Source organism: Apiospora phragmitis (genome assembly GCF_038363925.1).
Source record: "Apiospora phragmitis strain CBS 135458 chromosome Unknown utg000010l:1.0-9815664.0:1.0-9183399.0, whole genome shotgun sequence".
NCBI classification, from domain to species: Eukaryota; Fungi; Ascomycota; class Sordariomycetes; order Amphisphaeriales; family Apiosporaceae; genus Apiospora; species Apiospora phragmitis.
The window spans coordinates 2,271,590-2,294,458 of NW_027117409.1; the positions used below are offsets into that span (position 1 = coordinate 2,271,590).

General features: G+C 54.0%; 5 protein-coding genes across 5 annotated transcripts; 2 read left to right on the forward strand and 3 right to left on the reverse strand.

The window, feature by feature from the left end:
• Positions 1-3,119: 3,119 nt before the first annotated feature.
• PG994_010474 (uncharacterized protein) lies at positions 3,120-4,679 on the forward strand (the record flags this gene model as incomplete). Its single annotated transcript, XM_066861883.1, has 1 exon — positions 3,120-4,679. The coding sequence occupies one exon, from the start codon at positions 3,120-3,122 to the stop codon at positions 4,677-4,679; it is 1,560 nt and encodes a 519-aa protein (XP_066710993.1).
• A 439-nt stretch (positions 4,680-5,118) lies between these two features.
• Positions 5,119-9,059, reverse strand: PG994_010475 (Nucleoporin; the record flags this gene model as incomplete). Its single annotated transcript, XM_066861884.1, has 2 exons — positions 5,119-5,624; positions 5,678-9,059. 2 exons carry the CDS (start codon positions 9,057-9,059, stop codon positions 5,119-5,121), a joined length of 3,888 nt encoding a protein of 1,295 aa, XP_066710994.1.
• A 1,735-nt stretch (positions 9,060-10,794) lies between these two features.
• PG994_010476 (sterol-binding-like protein) lies at positions 10,795-11,389 on the reverse strand (the record flags this gene model as incomplete). Its single annotated transcript, XM_066861885.1, has 3 exons — positions 10,795-10,958; positions 11,061-11,261; positions 11,374-11,389. The coding sequence occupies 3 exons, from the start codon at positions 11,387-11,389 to the stop codon at positions 10,795-10,797; spliced, it is 381 nt and encodes a 126-aa protein (XP_066710995.1).
• A 5,597-nt stretch (positions 11,390-16,986) lies between these two features.
• On the forward strand, positions 16,987-18,837 carry PG994_010477 (fungal-specific transcription factor domain-containing protein; the record flags this gene model as incomplete). The annotated part of the gene is given in 7 exon segments (XM_066861886.1): positions 16,987-17,035; positions 17,102-17,244; positions 17,274-17,448; positions 17,510-17,650; positions 17,769-17,902; positions 17,957-18,223; positions 18,235-18,837. The coding sequence occupies 7 exon segments, from the start codon at positions 16,987-16,989 to the stop codon at positions 18,835-18,837; spliced, it is 1,512 nt and encodes a 503-aa protein (XP_066710996.1).
• Positions 18,838-19,144: 307 nt separating this feature from the next.
• On the reverse strand, positions 19,145-20,174 carry PG994_010478 (aliphatic nitrilase; the record flags this gene model as incomplete). The annotated part of the gene is made up of 2 exons (XM_066861887.1): positions 19,145-19,891; positions 20,016-20,174. The coding sequence occupies 2 exons, from the start codon at positions 20,172-20,174 to the stop codon at positions 19,145-19,147; spliced, it is 906 nt and encodes a 301-aa protein (XP_066710997.1).
• Positions 20,175-22,869: the final 2,695 nt, after the last annotated feature.

The window sequence follows — 22,869 nt, forward strand, 5'->3', positions numbered from 1 at the left end:
CCCAGGAGGTAGGTACTATGGATACTCGGCTGCGAAGAGACTTGTCTTTGGCGTTGTCGCCTGCCTGCACACGCCGTTTGGATCTTTGGCGACATATGTGCAGCTAATCCTGTCCCGGTGTGATCATGGACGTCCCATGTCTACGTGTCCGCGACTCGCATGGCATATTGTCTTCAATAGCTTTTGCGCATATGCATGCGTGATCCCATGCCGCTTGCCTGGATATTACTCACAGGGCTGCCAAACCCAGGGATGACTACTGCCCCTTTACGGGAAATATTGCACATCGTCGACATATCGCTCCATGCCCATTCTACTTATCATACCCAGTACTCGTCATATGCATTGTATAGGGAATTTGTATACACGAGTCCTCGAGCTGTATCGGGTTTGATCCAACGTTAGGTTAGGCTCGAGTTTCTCCAGCGAGAGAAGCCTCAAGGGTAGGACAGCATGTTTACCACTTCCAGATTACTCAGGAGCCGCGAATGATCTGCAATGAGTCGGAATTCGGCAAACTTAATGAAAATCATGTTTATTCATGTATTATTAGCGTAACGGTTTGCTTCTCGCCCGTCCTATTTTGGTATTCCAGGTCTGAATCATGACCATCAGGAGCTGTCCCGGGAATATGTTCTGATATATCCGGGCGACGTTTGCCAGTATTTCGTAAGCCAAGCCGAGAGGGGAACGCAAGCCGCCTCGCATCTTTTCAATCCGTGCCTTGGGTTTCACGGACACCTCATCCTCCGTCGCGCATGCGGCTTCCTTGTCCAGTCAGGCCCCCCCCCTCCGCCCGCCCCCAACGGAGATCAGCGAGGGAACGTGACATTTGTTTCGCCTTTTTCCTGCAGACAAGACGGCAATCCCTAGCCGTTTGCATGACTAGGATTCGGGATGCACACATCCTCATCCATATAGCACCCGGCTTTGGCACGGCTGTCGCGCCCGTGGGCTTCTCGGATTCATATATAGATGCCGGGCAAGCCCAACCAGAATACGGAAGGAGCGTAGTCGCGTGAGCAGCCACGTTATTTAATTAGTATGTTTCTCATGGTGCACATGCGCGTTGGAGTGGGAACGAGGAGAGAACTGCGCTAACGACTCGAGCATGTTTGCAAACCCATCTGATTCCCGGCTTCTTACAGTTCCTACTTGTCTTGACACAAGGACGAGAGACGGTGGAGGGACCCCGGTCTTCTGACGGCTCGGGCCGCAGGTCGATTGGATTGGTGAATCAGTAATAGTTTGATTACCTGATTGGCTACTTTCTAGGAAGTGGCTGGACTGATTACTCGACGACGGCCGTCGACAATGCCAGCCTGGAGTGCACTAACTGGTTGGCTTTAGATACCTCCTTGAAAACAGCTCCAGGGGACTCTGTACTAAGTGCCAGCAGTTGCTACAGTGGCCGACTATAGTTCATGGAGATACTCGTTCCCAGTGGCCGAAACTTCATGACTCCTTGTTGACTCGCGAGAGGCTTAGGATGAGGGGAACAGCTGACCGTCAATCGGCTGCGGCCGTACAGCACCGGTTAGTTACTTTCCTCCGAGGAACGGTCGGATGCCATTCAATTCGCACTGCTAATACAGCTGGTCTTTGCAGACCGGGCCGTGTCAGAGGGCAGGCAGATGTGGAATGCCGAGCGACGACCAGATGAGATACCTGCATCTTCCGTCTCTGTCTGTTGGTGGCCCCCCACTCCCCCTAAGGAGACAGAACATGAATCATCACACACCATGGAGAAGGGCTTGGCACCTGAAGACATCATCATAACCAATCAAGTGCAGAACATGCCATCCCGTAGGCCTAGTTGTGGCCGGGCGAAGAAGGGTCTTTGGTGATGGTGGCTAGAGATAGGTCTGTGTCGCGGCAGTAGCTGGGCTTTCTTCTCGGACGATCTCCCGGCGTGCTCGTCTTGGCGCAGACCCGGGAACGTGAAGGCTAGACACCCACTCGCCCCCTTGGCGCCCCCTTCGGCGCCCCCTTTCGTCCCAGCCGCTTTTAGCGAACGCCATGGCGTCGAATAGGAAACGGTGCCGTTGAGCCTCTGCGCCTTATTGGTTTGGTGCCCGGCATATACGGACATGGGCACGCGTCTTGGATTGGTCCCAGGGATATAATCACATCTGGCATCACGGCATCACGGCATCTGGCATCAAAAAGGCTCAAAAAGTGTGTGTGTATGTGATTCGAGTTGTCGGTTGGACTTGACTTGGGGCATTGGAGTGGGATCGACCGGGCGTCTCCACCCAGCCACCCACCGAAATATGCATCTATGTGTATGTGTATGCGAATGTAGGGCTGGGGTGATTTCTAACCGATTCGACTCGACTCGGCTCAACTCGAGTAATCATCAGCTTGGCTACAACGAATAGGTACTGTATTGTATGTATGTATGTATGTATGTAGGTAATGAGCTGGGAAACCGCATAACAGCTCCCTTCCCTTGCCTTGCCTTATGCATTGGTATTCTATGTACTTATGCATGTATGTGCAAGTATGTAGTATTATGGAAGTACTACCCCGCGGAGGCGCCCAGTTGGCTGTGACGATGCAATCCAGGAATGCACGCATTCGATACCTAATTAAACTTCAGCCAGTGTATCAATATCAGCCCAAGTCGCCTTTCTCTGCAATTCCTCGATGGAGGGTAGCCGACTTGGAAATATTGATGACTTAATAAGAGTCATGCAAACTCCGCGCGCCAAGTGAAGGAGGAGGGCTCATCGTCAACCTCCCACTTTTGTTTCCTGCTGCTCCTTCCTGCACGGTGAATGCGGCACAGTGCATTGTTAGCCATTTGCTCGGCTGGCATCCGTCAAATGTGACAAAACATCGGGGTTTGTTTCACTTGCCCAGTTCCGGCAAGCAACACTGGGCCAAGAGCCGGGGCACTGAACAGATAGAGGAGAGGGAACCAAGAACTAAAGATATACCAACGACGTTGGAACAGGATCAAGGATAAGAAGAGTAAAAAACATATATCATATTTACCTGCGTACTTATCTCTATCTACAGGGCCATAGCCTCTCATCTAGCTAGCTACTTAGCTAGCTGGCTGGCGGTCGCACGCCCACACACACTCACACACAACTCTAATAACCACGGCCCCCATGGAGGAGACAGCGCCACGGCACGGAGGTGGCGGCGGCGGCGGCGGCGTCCCAGGCGGTGGGCCCACCCGCAAACGCTCCATCGTCCAGAACGGGCGGCGCTTCTTTAGCGACCCGACGCTGGCCTACCCCTTCCCCATCGACCTCAAGGAGACGCACCGCCAGACCCTGTCGACCCTGCTGCGCCTGCGCCTCAACGGCGGCTGCCCCGTCCTGCGCAGCGACGAGCTCGTGGGCACGGGCGCGGGCACTACTGCTGCCTCCTCTTCTTCTTCTACTTCATCTTCGCAGCAGCAGCAGCATCACCAGAGCGGTTTCAAGCCGCCGCGGCTCGTGCTCGAGGTCGGCTGCGGCTCGGGCGTCTGGTCCATGCTGTGCCACCGCTACTTCGCGCGGCACGGCCGCAACGCCGTGACATTCGTGGGGCTAGACATCCGCGGAGGCGCAGGCAGCGGCGGCAGCAGCAACGGTAGTACTAGCAAAAGCAGCACTAGCACTAGCAACAGCAACGGCAGCAGTAACAACAACAACGGCAGCAGCAGCAGCGGCGCTGGCGCCGGCGACAACAAGAGCAGCGGCCGGGGCGGCAAAGACGAAGAGGACGCGGCGGTGGGCCCGCCCGCCCTGGCCGCCGAGGACCGCGACGACATGAACTGGCGCTTCGTGCAGCACGACTGCCGGCAGGTCCCGTGGCCGCTCGAGTCGGCCGCCTTCGACCTCGTCGTCTTCAAGGACATGTCGACCGCCTTCACGCAGAAGGAGCTGGCCGCCGTCACCGACGAGCTCGTGCGCGTCGTCCGCCCCGGCGGCGTCCTCGAGGTCTGGGACGTCGACAGCGTCCTGCGCTCGCTAAAGCCCAACGCCCCCGACACCCTCCTCGCCGCCGCCACCACCAAGAAGAAGGAAAGCGGCAGTGGCGGCGGCGGCGGCGGCGGCGGCGGCAGTAGTAGTAGTAGTAGTAACGGCCGTGGAGGTGGAGGTGGAATCCGCCACCGCCACAACACCTCCCAACAGCAGCAGATCAAGCAGCAGCAGAAGGACGACGCCTTCGCCGAGCTCGGCGTCTACGATGTCGACGCCAACATCCTGGGCCCCTCAGCAAACCCCTACATCGTCGAGTACAACGGCTGGCTGAGCCAGGCCTGCGACGCCCGCACCGTCTCGCCCGTGCCCTGCGCCACCATCGGGCCCTTCCTGGTGCAGGAGGCCGAGACGCTCGAGGGCATGATCTCCAAGCGGTTCGCCATCCCCCTCAGCACCGACATCGGCTGGGAGAAGAGGCACCAACAGCTGTGCGGCGGCGGCAGCGGCACGACTTCCGCAGCAGGCACATTACTAAACTCGGAACGCGCGGCGATTCGAAATACGGCGCTCCAGTGCGTCGTGGATCTCATCGGAACATGGGAGCCCATGCTGCGGTCCGTCAACAAGATGAGCCAGGAGAGCTGGGATGCTTGGTACGCGAAAGCTACGAAGAACCTGATGCTGGAGGGCGGGGCGGACGGGGGAGAGTGTCTAGAGGTTGGCGTCTGGAGCGTGAGGAAGAAGAAGAATAGGTGAATATTAGCTTTGGCGACAGCTTATATACTCGATTATGCCGTCGGATCCCATCAAGCGTACGACGATCATTACATATTCTCACATGACCCTCCATCATCCACCGCTCTTGCAATGAGAGCGGGAATAGAAAGCGCGTAGAAAAACTCGTATTATGTACGTGCGAAACTCAGGCTGTACAATCAATCTTACAACAACAAAACATCAAACCAGCCGAAAACCCTGTTTTATGCTCTGCAAAAACCCCGCTGTTCCCAATGCAAGCCCTTGACCGATCTGCTATTGTGGCCCTGACTGACCTTCACCGACGATCAGGGACTGGCCTGACAGGCCGAACAAGGGATAAATCTAGTATACGCTCATGTCCTCCAAGCTTGCTGCAGTTTCGTGAGGCAGCCAACGTCCCGTTCGCAACAGGCCCGTCCTAAGCCCTGCCCATATCTCATTTGCTGTTTTTGTTGGCCTCCAAGACACTCGCCAGCTCGGCTGCCATTTCGGGCTTCTTTACTTGCAAGAGCCACGTTTCCAAGCCGGCTCCGTCATCTCTAGCCGTCATGATCTTAATGCTCGTCTTCTTCACCGTATCTGGCTTATAGTCAAACCGGGCCAGGAGCGCCTTGTTCATGGCAACGTGGCCACGAGGTTCGGCACGTAACAGTAAACGGACAGATCCCGTGTTCTTGTTCTTCAAGACGCGAAGGGGGCCGAGACCCTGAGTACGCCATGGGGACTTTTTGTCGTCATCGGCGTCTTCACCCTTGACGATTGGCACAAACTTTGTCGCCTTGGCACGTACTTCGAGGAGTATCTCCTCGTCTTCCTCGCCCGGGCCGCCAGTGGTCAGGGAAATCTGCTCTTGGGGAGCTTCCTCGCCATCCTGGCTCTGCGGCTCAGGGGTACCACCCATGGGCGTACTGTTCATGCTCGAAGGCGCCGGGAACGGGGAGTCTTAATTTTCTTGTCAGTTACGACCCAAGTGCGACTGCTTGAGTTGTACTTACTAGCTCCCGTTGAAGTGCCGCCGCCGGGTGGCTGCAGGCTACCGAAGATACCACTACCCTGTGGTGCCTTGCTGGCCATGGGATTTTGGGAAGGGCTAGCCGAGGAGAAACTGAAGGCGGGCGCTTGAGATGCTCCGTTTGGTTGCGAACCGAACATCCCGGAGCTGCTTGGCTCTGGCGCTTTGGGGGCGGTGTTGCCACCGAACTGGAAGTTGAAAGACCCAGACGGCGTGGGAGTGGATGACCCGGCACCAAATGTTGGTGCTGCCGATGTGTTGGGGGCCGCGCCACCGGCAGAGAAGGTGAAGGACCCAGGATTGGAGGAAGCACCTTGGTCGTTACCACCGAAAGTGAAAGAACTGGTGTTTCCTCCCGGAGTACCTGCCCCTGAAAAGTTGAAGTCAAACTTGCTCGCGGGTGTGCCATTCGGTTGAGAAGCTGGGCCTCCAAACGATGGAGTGGGTGTTGTGTTCTGGCCAGCGCCGAAACTGAACATGGACGAGGGCGCTGCGGCGGATTCTTTGGCCTGGGATGCGTTATTTTGGGACCCAAAGCTGAACATGGGTGCTGCTGTTGTCTCCTTCGCCGGACTGGAGTTATTCTGCGACCCGAAACTAAAGATATTGGACTGAGCAGGTTTAGTCTCTTCCGGTTTCTTTTCAGCAGGTGCCGGTGCTCCGAATGAGAAACTTGGAGTGGGGACAGAACTGTTGCTGGCGAACATGTTGGCCGGCGCTGGCGCATTAGGCTTGGACGCCGGCGAACCGAACAAGGTCGAGGAGCTATCCATGGTGGACGTAGCACCCTGAGATGAAACCGGCTGAGAAGCTCCGAATGAAAGTTTCTCAGATGCCTGCTTGTCTGCATTATTGGTCGATCTGCCAAACATGCCAGTAGCACGCTTGATTGGTCTGCCCCCGGGTTCATCAAAGCTGCGCTTCGGAGTAGATGATTCAGCGGTGCTGTTTTGTGTAGCTGCCTGTCCGAACATGTTGCTCGGCGCGGGTTTGGCACTGTTGCTGAATATCGATTGACCTAAACCACCATTGGCTGTTGGCTTATCAGCTTCGCCGCCCTTCCCAAATCCGGCGAATGGGGATGGGGCAGCAGGCGTAGGATCGGCCTTGACTGGGGCAGATGAAGTCCCAAACACACTCTTTGGCTTCTCGGTTGTAGATGAAGTGTTTGCTTCTGCTGGCTTTTGAGTCGCACCGAAAGGAGTCGACGAACCACCGAAAATCGGGGCAGTTGAAGGTGTAGGCTTCTGCGCTCCAAATATAGATGAAGACAACCCGCCGTTCAGTGTGCTCGTTGCGGTCTCGGGCCCCTTCTTAAGGTTACCAAAGACGGATGACGAAGATGGAGTAGCGGAAGGTGCTTGTGAAGCGGATGGCTTCGCACCAAAGATAGATGAAGCACTCGTGCTAGGTGCTTTAACCTGATCCCTAGCTGAAGATGGTACAGCAGCTTTGGATGCAAATATAGAATTGCCCAAGCCGTTCTTGCTACCAAAGCTGATCGGTGTAGTAGATGCGTTGAACGTGAAATCGCCAGGTGCCTTTGCTGGTGTTGCTGGCGTTGGTGCCATTGCTTTCGCTGCTGGCTCAGACGGGGCTTCCTTAGCCGGGGAAGGTTCTTTGGGCGGTGCTTCAGTAGACGCTGCTCGAAGTGGTTCACCGTCAGGTCCAAAGGAAACCCTAGCGAACAGACCGCCGGCTTTAGTGTCGTCTGCAGGTTTCGAAGCAGTATCGAAGGGCGTCGAGGTGCCACTCGGCTTCCCAAAATTGAAAACCGCAGGGCCTCCCTGAATGGGGGGTGTCGCCGTGCCAGTGCTCGCAGCGGCGCTGGGCTCATAGCTGGGTGCAACATCCTGGCTATCAGCTTCTTGCTCAGTCTCGTGTTCCGAGTTTGTGTCGCTATCTGCTTCGGCATCGGCCTCATCCTTTTCATTGCCGCTATTGTTGGCTGAACTCTCCGAAAGATATCCAAAGATGTTACTGCTACCAGTAGGCGCCGTGGTACTCGAGCCAAACTTGTGTCCTGTCAGAACCGAGTCCTTTGAAGCACTCAGAGTCGACCCTGGTTGGAAAAGGGATGACTTCAATGCTGACGTGGAGCTGGCCGGGCCCGTTTGGAAAAGGGATAACTTGAATGCCGACGCAGAGCTGGAAGCACCATTGGTGGGTGCCCCAAAAGGATTCGACTTGGTTGCAAAAGGGCTCTCGGAGTCATCAGGCTGTTTGGTAACGGCAAAAAGAGACGGGGTCTTGTCCGTTGTAGAAGGCTTCATAGGGGATCCCACGGGCGTTGTAGTGTTCGACTGCACGTTGTTGATGATACCTTCGAGCCTGGACCTAGCAGTCGATGGGGTCTTCTGGACCTTGCTCCGCTGGTTTTCGTCTGCCTCTTCCTCCTCGTCTGCCTTTTCCACCCTGCGTTTGCTTTTGACCGGCGAAGGGGCGAATTTAGGCGCGTCGTCGGTGGTAGGCTCATCGCCTTGATCCAAATTGCGTCTCTTATTATGGTTGGCTGTAGAAGCCTTTAAGGTGTTGTCGCCCGGCTGCAGTTGATCATTGGCTTTACGCTTTGTAGAGGCCGATACCGAACTGACAAAAGCGCTTGCACCGACCTTGGCTGCTGGCTTAGCGGCCGGCTTCTCTACCTCAGGTTCCGGCAGGCCATGCACAGCTCTCCATCTCTTCATGACATCCTCTGACGGCTTCACGTTCTTGAACTCGTACAGACCATAATGCAACATAATCAAGCCGCGGCTCTTCTCATACTCCTTGGCGAAGTTCAGGATATTCACCTTCCAGTCCTTCTTGACAAAGATCTCATTTGCCGCGTGTTTCAGCCGTCGCAAATCGAGGATACAGAAGAACTGTCTTCGTTGGAGGTCATCGAAGTCTGGCGGGCACTTGTCGGCAAGGTACTGGTCGGCGTATACGGTGCCTCTCTTCGTCAGGGGTTCTGGGATGGAGTTGGCCAAGGCTTCGCCTGTGAGGTTGGTGTCGGGCTCTGGGATGCGCATCTTGAAGAGCTCGGCTGATGTGGTGCCAGCCATGCCTGCATTGGTAGTCTTGGGTGGAGGCGCAAACTTGCGAGCACCCGCTGAGGCCTTGAAAGCCGTCGCCGGGAGAGCCGGCGCGAACTGGGCCGTCCGAGAGGATTTGGGCGTCGCCGTGTCGAAAAGATTTCGAGTAGGCCTCGCAGCAGGCTTGCCTAGGGTAGGTTTAGAACGCGCCGGAGAGGTTTTCGCCATCGGAACAAGGGATGATCGGAATCGCGACGCGGCTAGAGTGGAACCGTTCGGGAACGATGCGCCTCGCTGGCCCGTTACGGGTTGCGCCTTGCGAGGCGTGTAGTCTAAACTGAAGCTCATCGTGACTGTTGATAAATTGGCAGCTGACGATGGCATGTAGAAGGGAATTGGGGTCCTGAAGAAGAGGACTACACGTAGAATCGGATGGCGGAGATTCGGGGGGGATGCGACGCGATGTGTGGGAGATGGAAATGAGTTATCAAGGATACCGGGTGGTCCACGGGGAAGCCAGCAGCATAGTGACACCTAACTGGGGTCAAAGGGGTGAATCAACGAAGGGAGCCCAAGTATCCGCCAGGAAGGTCACTTCACTTGGTATTTGCCTTGCAATCAAGTCAAATCAAGCGGGTTTTGAAAATACTCATAATCCGGAGGGCTGTTGTGTCCGGGGTGGTGTCGTGTCGTGTCGTGACGGGTATGGATAAGAAAAATTGTGAAGGGCCTCGACGCGATGCTTGTCGATCCTCGAAAGCTTTGTAAGGGAAAAAGCAGGGGGCCACGGTCCAGAAATTTTGGGCGTTAAGAGAGGAGGATGACGGGCTGCTTAGGTAGACGGGGCCAGGAGCCGTGCTTGTTTGCTTTGGGCTGCTTTGCGGGCAGGCACAGTACGGACAGTGCAAGCTCAAGAAAGCAAAAGAAAAAATGCAGGTGCAGGCAAGGCAAACTTCAAGAGTGCGCGTGCGAGTGGCTGGATCTCTCTCTGTGAGCTTCTCTCGGCAGCAGAGGGATGTGGGTGGGAGCGAGAGTGAGCGTAGGAGAAGAGAATGGAGGTGATCTGTGCTCGGGGCTAAACCGAATGGGGCGGTTAGTGCAAAAGGTGGCCACGCCGGGCCATACGAGGAAGCTCGCGTCAGCCAATCATCTGTCGCCTAGGGCGGCATTCCTAAGGACTGAATTCTAAGGCAGCTAGCAGCCTACGGAGCACGGAGTACATGCACCTGGATGGGGCTGCACTGCTGTTGATGCATTGTCGCCAGAGGAACGAAAACATGCCCGGGCGGCATTCCACCAATCGATGCATTCATTCTTTCCATCCCTCTCCGTCCACCAACGAACCAATCTGCTCGAACCTGCATACTCATAGGACCATGCGCCGACCGTCTCACATCTGTCTTCCGCGGCCGCCAAGTTGGGCAACTAGCAGCCATCCAACAGCCATCCAACGGTAGTCGAAACCCCTGATCGTGTACTCGAAATGCGCAAGGTAGGTAATTGAACATCACTCGGGGTCCTATCGTCTGCCTGAAGAATCGAGCAAGGTCTTGGGTCACTCGGAAGTTGGCGCATGGAGAGTATACCACGACTGCTGCATATCACGACTATCTTGGGTTCCGACCAGGCGTACGTGCGATGATATGATCAAGTCGGCCTCAAGCATCTTCAAGCACTGCGGCTCTTCTTGGAACAGTGCAGTAGTGCAATCTATCACCTGCTGCGTTCATTCATGTGAAAGCATCTGGCGCTGCTGGGTGTTTGAAAAACTACTTCGCATTTTCTGTCGCTGGCATCGAGATCCTGATAGGCACGAGGATATCTGATACACTTCCAGGCTCCCATCAAAACCACAACTGGCCTTCAGAGGCAGACGATGCAAGTTGCTACGATTCTCTAACATCATCACGAATGCTGGCACACAGTGCAGTCGAAAGTATGCAGATGGGCTGTTTCCAAACTGTAGTATCAAACGGTGGTATCAAATAGTTAGGAGGCGGAGCTCAACTCTCCCTGGGAGAAGAGCTCCAGTGTATAGTTGTTGTAGGTAGCGGTCGCGGCAAGTATGTATATACATGTAGTTTTACAGCTTGGCCTTGGTTTGCGCCTTCTTCAGGATAGGCTCCATCTTGGTCGCCTTCATCACGTCGCCCTTGATCTTGAGCTTGCCCGACATGAACAGCCGCTGCGCATTGCCCTGGCCAGCAACCAGCTTGCCGAAGTCCTCGTCCGAGAGCATGAGAGTGACTAGAATGCGAAGTGTCTGATTAGCGCCCGTACTGTAACTGCGGAGCATCGAATACTTTCACTCTTCCCTCCTTGAGAGGGGCTCATCGGTTCAATACATACCAGTCGGCTTAGTTCCCAGGCCCTTCTCGACAGTGCCCTTCTCCTTAAGGTCGATGTGCCAGCTGTCCGTCTCGCCGGCCTTGTTCTTTAGCGTGAAGGCAAACATGGCGTTTCCCTGCTTGATGGCATCCTTCTTGTCGGCCTCGCTGGAGTTCAGGGCAGAGTTAATCGCATCGAAAGCGGCGGACGAGGGGAACTTGTCTGGAGGAACAGGTTGTGCGTTAGTCTCGTATTGTAATTGTATGTTCGAACTGCAGGAGATAGGGAGCGCATTCGCCCGCAACCGGTGGCAGGGGAGGGAAAGTGTACATACCATTGGCGAGACCCATCTTGACTGACTGGCTGCGATATGATGATATAGACTGGGAGAATCGACTTGGACTGTGGTGTGATGAAATATGTAGATTATGATGACGGTGGGATGGAGGGTAGCGAACGGTAGCTGGTTGTACAAATATATTACCCCCGAAATGGGACGACTACCCTCGCTCGGCAAAGGGCCCCTAGACTATGACGCTCTAAGCCCGCGCGCGCGCGACCACATGTGAAGCGAACCTCGGCGCTTTCTTTCGCAATCCCGTTTCATGTGGTTCGACCATGCTAACCTTTAGTGCCAGGCCGTGCTTTCGGATTCGCTTCCAGGCTCAAAAGTGGCTGGAATCCGAGCAAGCCCAACTAAAGCCGCGAGTCAGCAGCCAATCTTTTGTGGCTGAGGACGGGCATTCAGTGAGCACGCAGCAGAAAGATCTACAGCTAGGAGGCCAAACCCCACACTGACTGGCCTGGGGTAATTCCATCATGTAGCATCAACCAAACAGCCTCGGAGCTTGTCTGTTATGTCTGTGTCGCATTGGCCTTCCTGTCAGGAGGGGTTTGCAGCTTGCTTCATGTAGTGGGTGGATGCATGACTTCGAGATTGATCTCTGTCACGGACTGATACTGTGCTGTCGACTCCTGGATCCGCGCTCGAGGTAATTTGAATTCGCACTGCAAGTCTCACAAGTACTGGCGAACAGCTCAGGGGATACGAAACTTTATTACGTGAGAAGCCAATGCGCCCAGCGCGTAGGCACGTAGGCACGTAGCAGCAACCGGGTTAAGGCCACCGACGAGTATATTACTGTCAGACCCCTGGATCAAGACGCCACAACACAATGACCCATCGAACGCCCACTCCTCCTCTCCTTCCTCCTCCGCCCCCTTGGCAGCCAGAACGTCAGAAGGTTAGTGGCACTTTATTCCGAATACTTCGGCGAAGCCCTACTACAGTGGCAGCAGCGCCTGCGATCTCAGAACCTGGTCCTGACCGACCACTGCTACCCTTCCCTCTAGATGGCTGCGCTTCCGTGTGTTCGACGTAGCCGCAGCTAGGAAGACTACATCACCCACTTCCTCTTTCACACTAACCATCTTCTTTGGCTTGATCACTGAACTACCAGTTCGAACGTCCTCCACGTTGACATTGGTGCTTACTAGCGTAATGCTTGATTCTTCCTGCTTGGCCGCGACTTTCCCCCCTTTTCCGGGCTATCCCATGGCTCTTCATTCCTCTCCTCTTTCTTTGCTATAGACTTTTGGACATTCTCTCACGCCTTCTCCTCATTATTTCATGTCAGCTTTTGCGCCCCCTTTCTCACTTTCCACGGCGGGCTGTATTGGGACACTCCCATCCTCGTACTTCGCATCCCCCTTTTGGATGATGATCTCCATAAAATCTTGCTCATTGAGTATCTTGGAACCATGGGTGCCAAAGGCAGGCGACTTTCCTAGAAGCAGGTTGCATGCCTACCACTGCGTAGCTCGTGGTCTCACTTGGGTTTGACTCAACAACTCCAATACTTGTAACCATGACCTTGGCTCCATCATGTGTCATCGCATTGAGTATACCAGTAACTACAAAGGTCGGGTTGCTTCCAGAAATACCATCGGCAAGCTGTCTGGCAGTGGGCTCGGACTTTGAGAATCACGAGTGTGCTGTCCGGGACTCGCCTCTAGACGGCAAAGATGAGCCCGGTATCTGCCTCGTCGCCGATGGTGACGTGTTGATGCTGTCGAGCGCGATGGGTAATGGAACCATAAGGTAGGTATAATGATGGGGCCGACCTTGATAGGCGAGTGGGAAAAGCTCAGGGGGGTCCCTTCTTTAAGATCATCCAACGCACTCCATTGAAGTATTCGTCGACAATATGGCCCTGAGCCACTACGCGGCGGACTCTAACTTGTAGCTCGGGCAACTCAGCTAACTCATCGACCCCCTTTTCATTTTCGTCAGTCATAGGCCCCGACCTCGTCGTTCGAGTATATTGCCGTCTGTAGGTTCCGGAGCTGTTTTCCGGGAACACTGCGGTGGCTCACCCACACAACAAGCCCCGGCCAGTTCTGCTTGGCTAATACGACACAATCGCTACTGCTCACTTGATGGTATGTGCTGGGGGGCGCAGGGACTGGACAATGGCCAACGTGAGATTGCCTAAGTACACGAGCGCCTACTGTACCACTGAAACGATGGACAACATGGTGAGCTGGCTCCACGAGAAACGGAGGGAGCTGCGTTGGCAACATCGCATCAGGCTGGGATGATGCGCGTGAGGGAGACCCTTGCATCCAGGTGAAAGAGCGCGGGGGCTAGCTTCGCGTTCTGCTACTAGTAATGCTAGGCTTTGGACGGGTTCCTTGATCCCCTACCCAGAAATAACCTTAACTCAGTGGGGTCTCTGTCAGTGGAGAGAGTGTGCGGGAAGAGTGTGGAGAGTATACTAGTCAACTATATCTCAAACAGTTATAGAGTTTATAAGTCCATGGATTCTCTAAACCATAAAGGGGGTGTGATATCCAGGCTTTACAGTCTTATTCGGGTCACTTCACTGACCGAACTGCTAGCCTATTGTGCTCGATAGGTATATGTCATATAACTAGGCGCTTGAGTCACCCGTCACTACCGCAATGGATGCTTCTGGAGGGAAGCAGTGATGCACGCCTAGCTGGAACGGACAGGACTTGGGAAATATACCCCAGTATGCCTAGCCCAGTATAGTAACGCAGCATCGCAATACGCCGCATCTGCGGTTTGATATCGCTTCGGACAACGGGTATCGTGGATCCAATAGGAACGTTCCAGCATGTAGCTCCGCATCACCCCGCCTCGTTTCCTATATGAAGAAGAAAATACCACATGGATGCCAAAGTCAGCCAACCAGAGCAAAGGAACTCCGAGAACCAGTTTCCCGTTGATCTCCTCGAATATACTTGCAAGTACTCAAAGAATAGCATACCGCTTAGGGTGGCATCAGGGATCAAGAAGCGCATAGATGCATAGGTAAACACTTACATAGGTTTCCCTTTCTCCGGAGCTTTTATTATCTTTCTTGTGTTAGTAAACCTATAGTCAGCATCCTGTATAGAGGTCGCTTCGCAATAATGCAGCTCAATGACGGAGCCAGTGCTCTCGCGGGTTCAACAACCCCCTCGCTCGCCCTGACTACTTATGTAGTACCTAATAGGCGAGTGAACTCCGCCGGGAGTCCCGACAATGGAGTCCCTGAGAGTGCTAGGAAATGTAACTGCTAGTGTAATGCTCAAAAGTGCCTGCGACCTGCGCCATCGCACCATGCCCTTTCGCCATCCATGTGATTGCCTTAAGTCCGCACGTCAAACTGTATTTCCGCGGGATCTACCCGACCTCTCGGTTTGCTCCAGATAAACTAAAACCCCCAAGCGGCAGATGAGTGTGGTGTCAGGTGGATTGGCCGGCTTTGCAACCTCCCAGTAAAGGAAGAATCATATAGAATTCTCCTTACCAACTTCCTATATAAGAAAAAACACCCACCAGACTATCTGCTACAGATGCCGACGGAATGGATGGAGGGACACTACCAAGGTCATCTGTAACTACTCTATCAGATTGGTCAACAGCTCTGGGCGGACAAGGTTGACATGCTGCATAAAAATGTGCGGGTTGTGCTCGCTAGCAGGGTTTCAAGGCCAGCATCGCAAGAAAGCCAGCCCTAGGGCGTGACGAACATCGGGAGAGGACGCAGCAGATAAGCTTCTTAGTCGAACATGGCCGAGGTTTCTCACGTAAGATTTGGTTTCTGTCTAGCCGTATAAACAAGTGGAAATATTGGGGTTGGTGGCTGCCAGGAGTGAGGATATAGCTGGCCCGGACGCATTCTGTAGTAGATATCGAAGTATTAATTATACAGATAGCTGTAAGCCGTATGCGAGTCCAATAGGGAATCTTTGACAAATCTCGGGGCTTACCATGCCGAGCTTTGATAGTGGTGTCGCCTTATCGGCGGCAGAGCAACAGCCCGGGATATGAATTCCCATAAGCACGCAATGCCATGTCCCGCAGGCGCAGGGATGTGGCGCACTGAAGTCGATAGAAACTGGTGGACGTACATGAAACCACGAAGCGAGTAAGATTACTCCATGGGACGAACTAGAGCTGCTCTCCCGGTGGCGAAGCACAAGACTGGGTTGCAATGCCACAAGACGTCGTCTTCTTTCCTCGCTGTCGAAGAGGTTGGAGGTTTCACGGGTGACGCAGCATGACCCGTTCAGAGTACCAACGTGGCCGAAAAGGGGAAACCGGGAGGGAGACAGGTTGACCCAGCTCGACAGTTCAGGGGAAGCTCGAGATGTATGGCGGCTTTTGATTTTGATCGGATCTAGCGGTGACATTGCATGTATTTTCGCTTGGCACCCCTGTCGTTCTGATCGTTGGAAAGGGGGTGAAGAAACCCAGAGGGGGGTCACAGTCAATCAGACGTCCGTCGTAATGCGAGCCCAGTCCCGACCAGTCAAAATTATCTTGGCGGATCGCTTGGCACTAACCTGATGGGAGTTTTGATGGACAGCGGAAAGCCCAATATGACCGAAGTAATCACAGGGCGGAACGACATCGGCGATGAAGAATGGGCGAACTAACAGGCCTCTGCAGATCAAGCTTGCATGGACTGCTGCGAGAAGTGCCAGTCTCTCTGCTACCGAAAATACCATATGTAGTGGAAAAGTCGAAGGTGTGTGTGCTCCTGTCCTCTGCTTGGCCTGTTGTCTGTCAACCCCGGCTGGGGATTCCAGGCCGATTTGGGTACTTTTGCTCCTTAGAGGCAATGCGCAAATGCGGGGTGGTGGTGGCACCCTGTCGTTGTTTCTCGTCTGGATCACTAATGCAATGCATCCAATCCGCATTCGCCCGTCCCCAAAGTGATGATGACCAACAGGGCGTACGCGTGTGTACGTTACCCCGAACAATGTCCATTGTCGCGGGCCATGGGAAAGAACAGAACGGATGTCATCATGAGACTCTGTCATGTGTTTTTGGAAGTCGTCGTCGTCCGTTGGTTTGGGCGGATGTCGCACCGATCCCCGCGAGCAGAAGAGAAGGAAGGAATAAATCAGATTAGGGGTAGGGGAAGCAAAAAGAAAACCCGAAAAGAAAGAAACCCATGAAGAAATCAGCACCCCGGTACAATCTTCAAGCCATGTCGATCTATAGAAGTAAGTTCCCGCGCTGAATGTGTAATACTATGTAAGGGATGGAAGGAAAGGGGAGTTACATCCATACTTCTTCCATTGATAGACGAAGGGTGCAGCAGACAACCTTGCTGCCGATGGCCGTGCGGAGGAATACCGTCAAATCGAATCAATAGAAATACCCCCCCTCAAGGACAATCAATCGCAGGTCTTCTGCTGACAGAACCACCCACGCCCATGGGAACTTCCAACTGCATCATACTCAACAATCCAACCCATATAATGCCCTGACTTATTTACCTAAATACAAACATCCGCCCTCATAAGGCTGACGTGTGCACTACTATAAATGTGAAGTCCCCCAGAAGCCTTCTTTCTTGTCTTGGTAGTTATTTGCGAGGTATAGCCATCGATATTACACACGTCCTGCTCCACTCAGCCACCCGCTATGGCTTCGGGCGCGGGCAGACGAGCCCAGGGCTGCTGGACTTGCAAACGTGAGTGCCCAAAAGCCTTTCGTCCCTTCGCAGAGTATACATTCCTCTGACCAGTGGCGGCATCAGAGCGCAAGATCGGCTGCGATCGTGGATATCCGGCCTGCAACAACTGTCTCAGGACCGGGAGGGAATGCCTGGGCTATGGCATACGGCTTGCATGGCCCGATCAACCAGATGGCCGCCGACGCGTCAACCGCATGCCTGACCGTGTCTTGCACCTCTCCCCACCAACTCCGAGCATTATGGCAAGCAGTTCTTGAACCTGACCTACGCCGATCTGGCAAGACCCAGTCATGGTTGCGCCGGCGGAAGCCTGGCCGTCGTCGTCCAAGAGCCGCCCACGCCGCGCCTAAAGTGTTTCGTCCCGTTCGTGCCCAACATGCACGAAAGGGACACGCATCTCATGCGGTATTGTGAGTTTCTGAAACACTCCTTGTGCTACCACGGGACGGGGCTAAGAAGTCTGGTGCCCAGATGAGCAGCGCCTTTCGGGGATGATCTCGACTATTGACATCAACAACGGCTTCCGGGTAGAGCTGCTTCCTATGGCTCTCGGTAATTCGTCTGAAGCTTCGCATGGTCTCCATAACGCCATGCTGGCCTTGGCTGCGCTGCGTAAGCGTCCTTGTCTCTTCGTTTGGATGTTCTTTTTATGATAGCTGCGTATCTGCTGTGATGTCTAATAGCGCCCATTTGTATTTCTAACCCGGCTCGCTAAACCGTAATCATATAGACCTCTGGGGAACCGTGGAGGCATTCCCATATAAGATAAAAGCCCTTCGATCACTGTCCTCGTCCATCTCAGCGGGGTCTGTAGGCAGCACGGCTACCCAGCTTGCGACTTCAATGATGCTATGCGTATATAGTGTTCGTTCTCCCGTTACCTCGGGCTTGATCCAGCCAAACTAACTCCCGGTCCAGGTCTTTGACGAGACTGAAGGCAGCTGGAACATGCATCTGAATGGGGCGAAGAACATGCTCAACCAACTGACCATTGCCGGCGGTAATCAGTTCAGGAACTGTTTCTTGTACACATGGTTTCTCTACCATGAAGTCCTCGGCTGCTTCAGCAACCCTCACCTATACGGGACCCATGGGCCGTCATCCTTGCAGGGCGGACGTGATCTGGGATTGACAAGACCATTGTACGCCCACCGAACCGTCAAATTGCACACAATATTGGCTGACGTATTTCACAGATAATCGGTTCTCTCGGCTGTTCTATCGAGGTCATGGAGGTCATCAGCTACGTGAACGGGCTGCGTGCGGCCGACCTGCGAGGCGACGCGACTCAATACTCTGCCGAGGAGAAGACGCGCAAAAACGAAGAGTGGCACAGAGTTGAAGCCAAACTTGCCACTCTGGAGCAGACTCTTCATCCAGATTCTATTGATAAGTTAAGCCAATCCGAACGTACTCGGATCCTCATCACTGCCGAGCTCTACCGAGTGGCTGCCTCCCTTTACCTACAGAGGACTACCAGCAGCCCCCAAGCCCTGGAGGCCAGGTCGGTATACCTGTTGCAGGCTTTCCAACTGCTAGGGAACCTCAAAATCTGCACAAGTCCTTGGCCACTGTTTGTCATAGCCTGCGAGTCCGAGGCAGACGAGCAACGAATCGAGATCATGCTGAACCTGGACAAGATGGATAAGGAACGTCACATTGGCAACTACTACGTCCTGCGAGAGGTTATCGAGGTATACTGGAAACAACACGACCTCCAAGCTGACAGTACACGACAGTCTCAAACTAAGTGGTGGGACATTGTCGATCTGAATACTGCTGCTCCGTGGTTCATCTGAGTCATGCATACTCGCAATCCTCCAAGTATGTTTCCCAAATACCTGGACCTTACCATCTCTCATTGCGCTTATTTGTCCATGCTCGTCACATGTTTATCTACCGACGGGTTGACTAACAAGCTCAGAAGATCGGGTCGGGCGTAATGCCCAACGACATCGATGAACGCCTTGGGGTAGTCGATGTCTCGCAAGTTGACATTCACTTTGAGGATGACTTCCTCCCCGGCGCCTACGGGCTCGCAGAGCGGCTTGCCATCGGGCCCGAATATCATCGAAAACCCACCTCCAGGCTATTGACGAACTGCTGTTAGTCGTCGGCTGCTTCGAGAGATAAGAGCGATGATCGGGCGGGAAAACGTACGGTTTTGGTGACAGGATTCCCCGTCAAGTTGTTCTTCTCCAGATTCGCCTCAGTTAGTATTTGCGAGGCAACCACGACGAAGCACTGGCCTTCCATGGCCATGAACTGGCTTGCTCGATAACTCGCCTCCCCTGTTTCGTGGTACAGCCACGGGAGTTTCTTAGGGTCCGGCATCTCAAACTCGGCCGGCCAGCTCGCGACATGAATCTGTACGCCCTGGGAGTACTCGTAGTACCGCAAAAGGGGCTGTAGATGCTCCCAGCAGTTCAGGCCACCGATCTTGCCAAACGGAGAAGGCACGACGCATGTGAGCGACTCGGCCTGCCCCTCGCCCCAGATGGTCCGCTCGATGTGCGTCGGCTTGATTTTTCGACGATGATGGGCAATCTCGCCTTCCGGCGTGATGAACGACTGGCCCATGTAGAGGCTCCCGTCGTCTCGCTCGCTGTAGCCCAGGACGACGAACATGCCCGCCTTCTTCACCGCCGCCTGTATCCTCCTCATTTCCTCCGAGTCGCGCTTCAGGGAGTTGTTCATGTATTCGTGGATCACATGGGTGTTTTCGATCACGCTCGACGTCCACATAGACCTGGGCAGTGAGCCAGTCGAGGTTAGCAGGCAGTACGGAGGATGAGACTTGAGCATGTCAGGCAGCTCACCACTGAAAGAGCACATGTACGTTAGCAGAATACCCTGTAGGGTGGTTGGGAAATTCGTAAGGAGTGTCTTGGGCGTAGCACTTCGCATGGGACCAAACAATGTAGCGAACTCCAGACTTTCATATAGAAGGGAGGGAATGACTTATGAAGCTGCTTACTGGATACCCTGGGATCCAGACTTCTGGGAATCCAAGAACCTGAACACCGTCGGCTGCAGCCTCTTCAATGAGGGAAATTGTCTTGTTCACGCTGCCCTGGAGGTCTAGCCACACGGGCTCGGCCTGTACTGCGCCCACTCGAACTGTTGTATCAGCCATATTGGTTGGAGGAGTGTGTTTAAGTAGACCTGAGACTGTTGAGAGGAATAGCACTGGGTTCAGTTCAGGGGGCGGTTCAGTAGCCTTAAAGCCACCGTTTAAAAGAAGGATGGGAAGCCCAACAGGTGAGGGCAGGACCGGAGTATGATAATAACCAGTTTCTGCTACCTATCCCCCTTCCCCTCACTCTCGCGATGAATCCTTCGGCGGTCCGGTCCACATGATCTCGCGAACCATTGCAGTGTCTGCTGTCGTGCGGAGGAAGCCAACCACCCAGAACCCCACACGGTCTGCACCTCAACGAAAGGACGCAAGGGAGAGAATCAGGGGCCACGCGCTTCTCTCATTGGACCAAGTGTGACGCCGTGTCCGTATATGGTTGTATCTTTCATCCCTCTCCAAGGAGGGGGAGAGGACTTGGGGGGAGGGAGATGTTGCGCGGCACCCTGCCCGTGCCCCGGTCCCGCATACCAATGGGGTTGCTTCACCGCGTGGAGTCTGCGATCGCAAACTCCTTCCGGCGGCAGATGAGCGGCTTGCAGTTCCCAGATCCCGTGACCTGCACTACATGCATATGTTTAGGCTCCTCTTTTCATATCGTTCGGGACGTTCCGATCCTTCCCAGCCGCCGGCGTAGAAGAACGGGGTAAGTCGTCCGTGGTGATATTTTCGGGGGAAGCCCGAAAACGAATCCGCTGCTGCCATTGCATTGTGCGTGGGAGGACTTTCCACAGGTGCTCCTGGGCTTCTGGGGCCACTTCTCAACCCAGTTTCATCACGCCCGATGGTCCTTCCTTTACTGCATCTGGGGAGTCTGATGTCTTGTTACGGCCGACGGATGTGGGTTAGTCGGTATGCCAGCAGATACGGCTGGCTTGTCATCGAAGCAGCTTGGATCGAGAGCAGCATGGTGCGATGACATAGCTAGAATATCCCCACGATTGGGGTTAGATTGGAGATAGATCCTCGCGTGAGAGAAAGAGCGTACCAGTAAAAGGGTGTTTAGTATGGGTTTTTTCGGTTGGGTCTATAAGCTCGCGAAACACAGGACTGCTAGCATTACGTGTTTCCCGCAAGATGGCTTCCAATACCTCTTTCCACTGCGATGACAAGATATCAACAAGTGTCTTGCTGCTTCTGATGTCACATATTAACACTCGTCAACTCTGCCGCATCCGCACGTCCGCACGTCTTTTTATACTGGTCAAACAGGTATGCATCACTGCGAGAACGGTGCGACGGAAAAGACGAGGAGCCAACACAGCTTCGTTACTGAATATATAGTCGGAGGCACAATCAGCGGCTCCCTGGGCAGAAACAAAACCGAACTCGGGCTGGCGTGTCATCATAACAAGTTAGGAGTCGACGTCAAGCGAACGTTAGCAGCGCTCGCGTGTGCTGGAGGAATGCTGTCGAAACGTCCATCTGCCCTATTTCACTCAACTGTCACAATGATCCTCAGGAATAGATCAAGTCGACAAACCACAGAGCCAGTCGCACCAAATCGGCGTCTAGTGCAATGTAAGACGCGAAAGCTCTGAGGTTACGACTGGAAAGAGGTCTAATAAGAAGGAGGCCGATGGAGAAGAGAACGGATTCATGATGAGAGGCAATGGACATACTATTAATATTCCCCCTTTTTGGCACATGTCGTGCGGACATATGTTTAGTCCCGCAACCCCAATTAGAATGGCTGCAAAACACGACAGATACCCTAGGGGTAGGAGGTTACGCCAGAACAGATTTACGAAGCTGCCATCATGTCGTTATAGAATACAATTAGCAACTATTACGTAGAAACAATCACAAGGCATAGTTGGGCATCTCCACGACTTAGGGCGTGCTGGATCTTGCTTGTCGTCTTGGACAGATAGACAGACGACACCTGCGGTGAAGGCCAGAAAAATGAGGACGAGAGCGCGGGTAAATCGAATCTTCACTTTACTGATGATGAAGACCGCGGAGGCATATCGTTGTCTCTGTCATGCCTCAGTCGTCCTCGCCCAACGTGCGATTTTGGAGGGGCAACATGATGGCGTGGAGATGTTACCCAGCACAGGGAAAGGGTTTACCGCTGTGAGACTTATTACCGGTTATCCGTCGCATTCTAGGTAGTCGCTTATGGTTTACCATGTAACTCCTGTCTTCTAGATGCCTGCCATTCGTCTCTTGCTTTGGAGGTTTAGGGGGAACCATCACGAATTTACATGGCATGCCCCCTAATTCGCAGCGGCGTGTCTTAGGTGACGAGGAAACGCATTGCCGGGCCGGCAAGAAACCAAGAGAGTGTGACCCAGTTCACCACCAGCACCGAGATGTGACTCGGAGACGGTTCATTGCCACAGCAAAGCTTAAAAGGCCGGGCTCGCAACTTCCAAGGTACAAGCCAGGAACCTTGGGCTGCCACGCACCATTTCGACTAGCGCATAGGGCGACCCACTCCCGTTCGTGCCTTTACTGTTTCTAGTTTATTTGTCTACGACGTGGTACAGTACTTCCGCGCTTCGGAATCGAAGGGCTGCGGAACCATCGTCAGCTAAGGTTCTAGCATCACTTTGTTAAGTTGTTTCCAGTGCCAGCCCCTTCCGAGAGCTTGTTTCTGGGTAGGTTCGTAGCTATCGAGCGAGGTCATACGTGTTAAGATTTAGAGCGTGTCAGGTGGCATGTCTCTCGTATATGATTAGAGATTCACTTC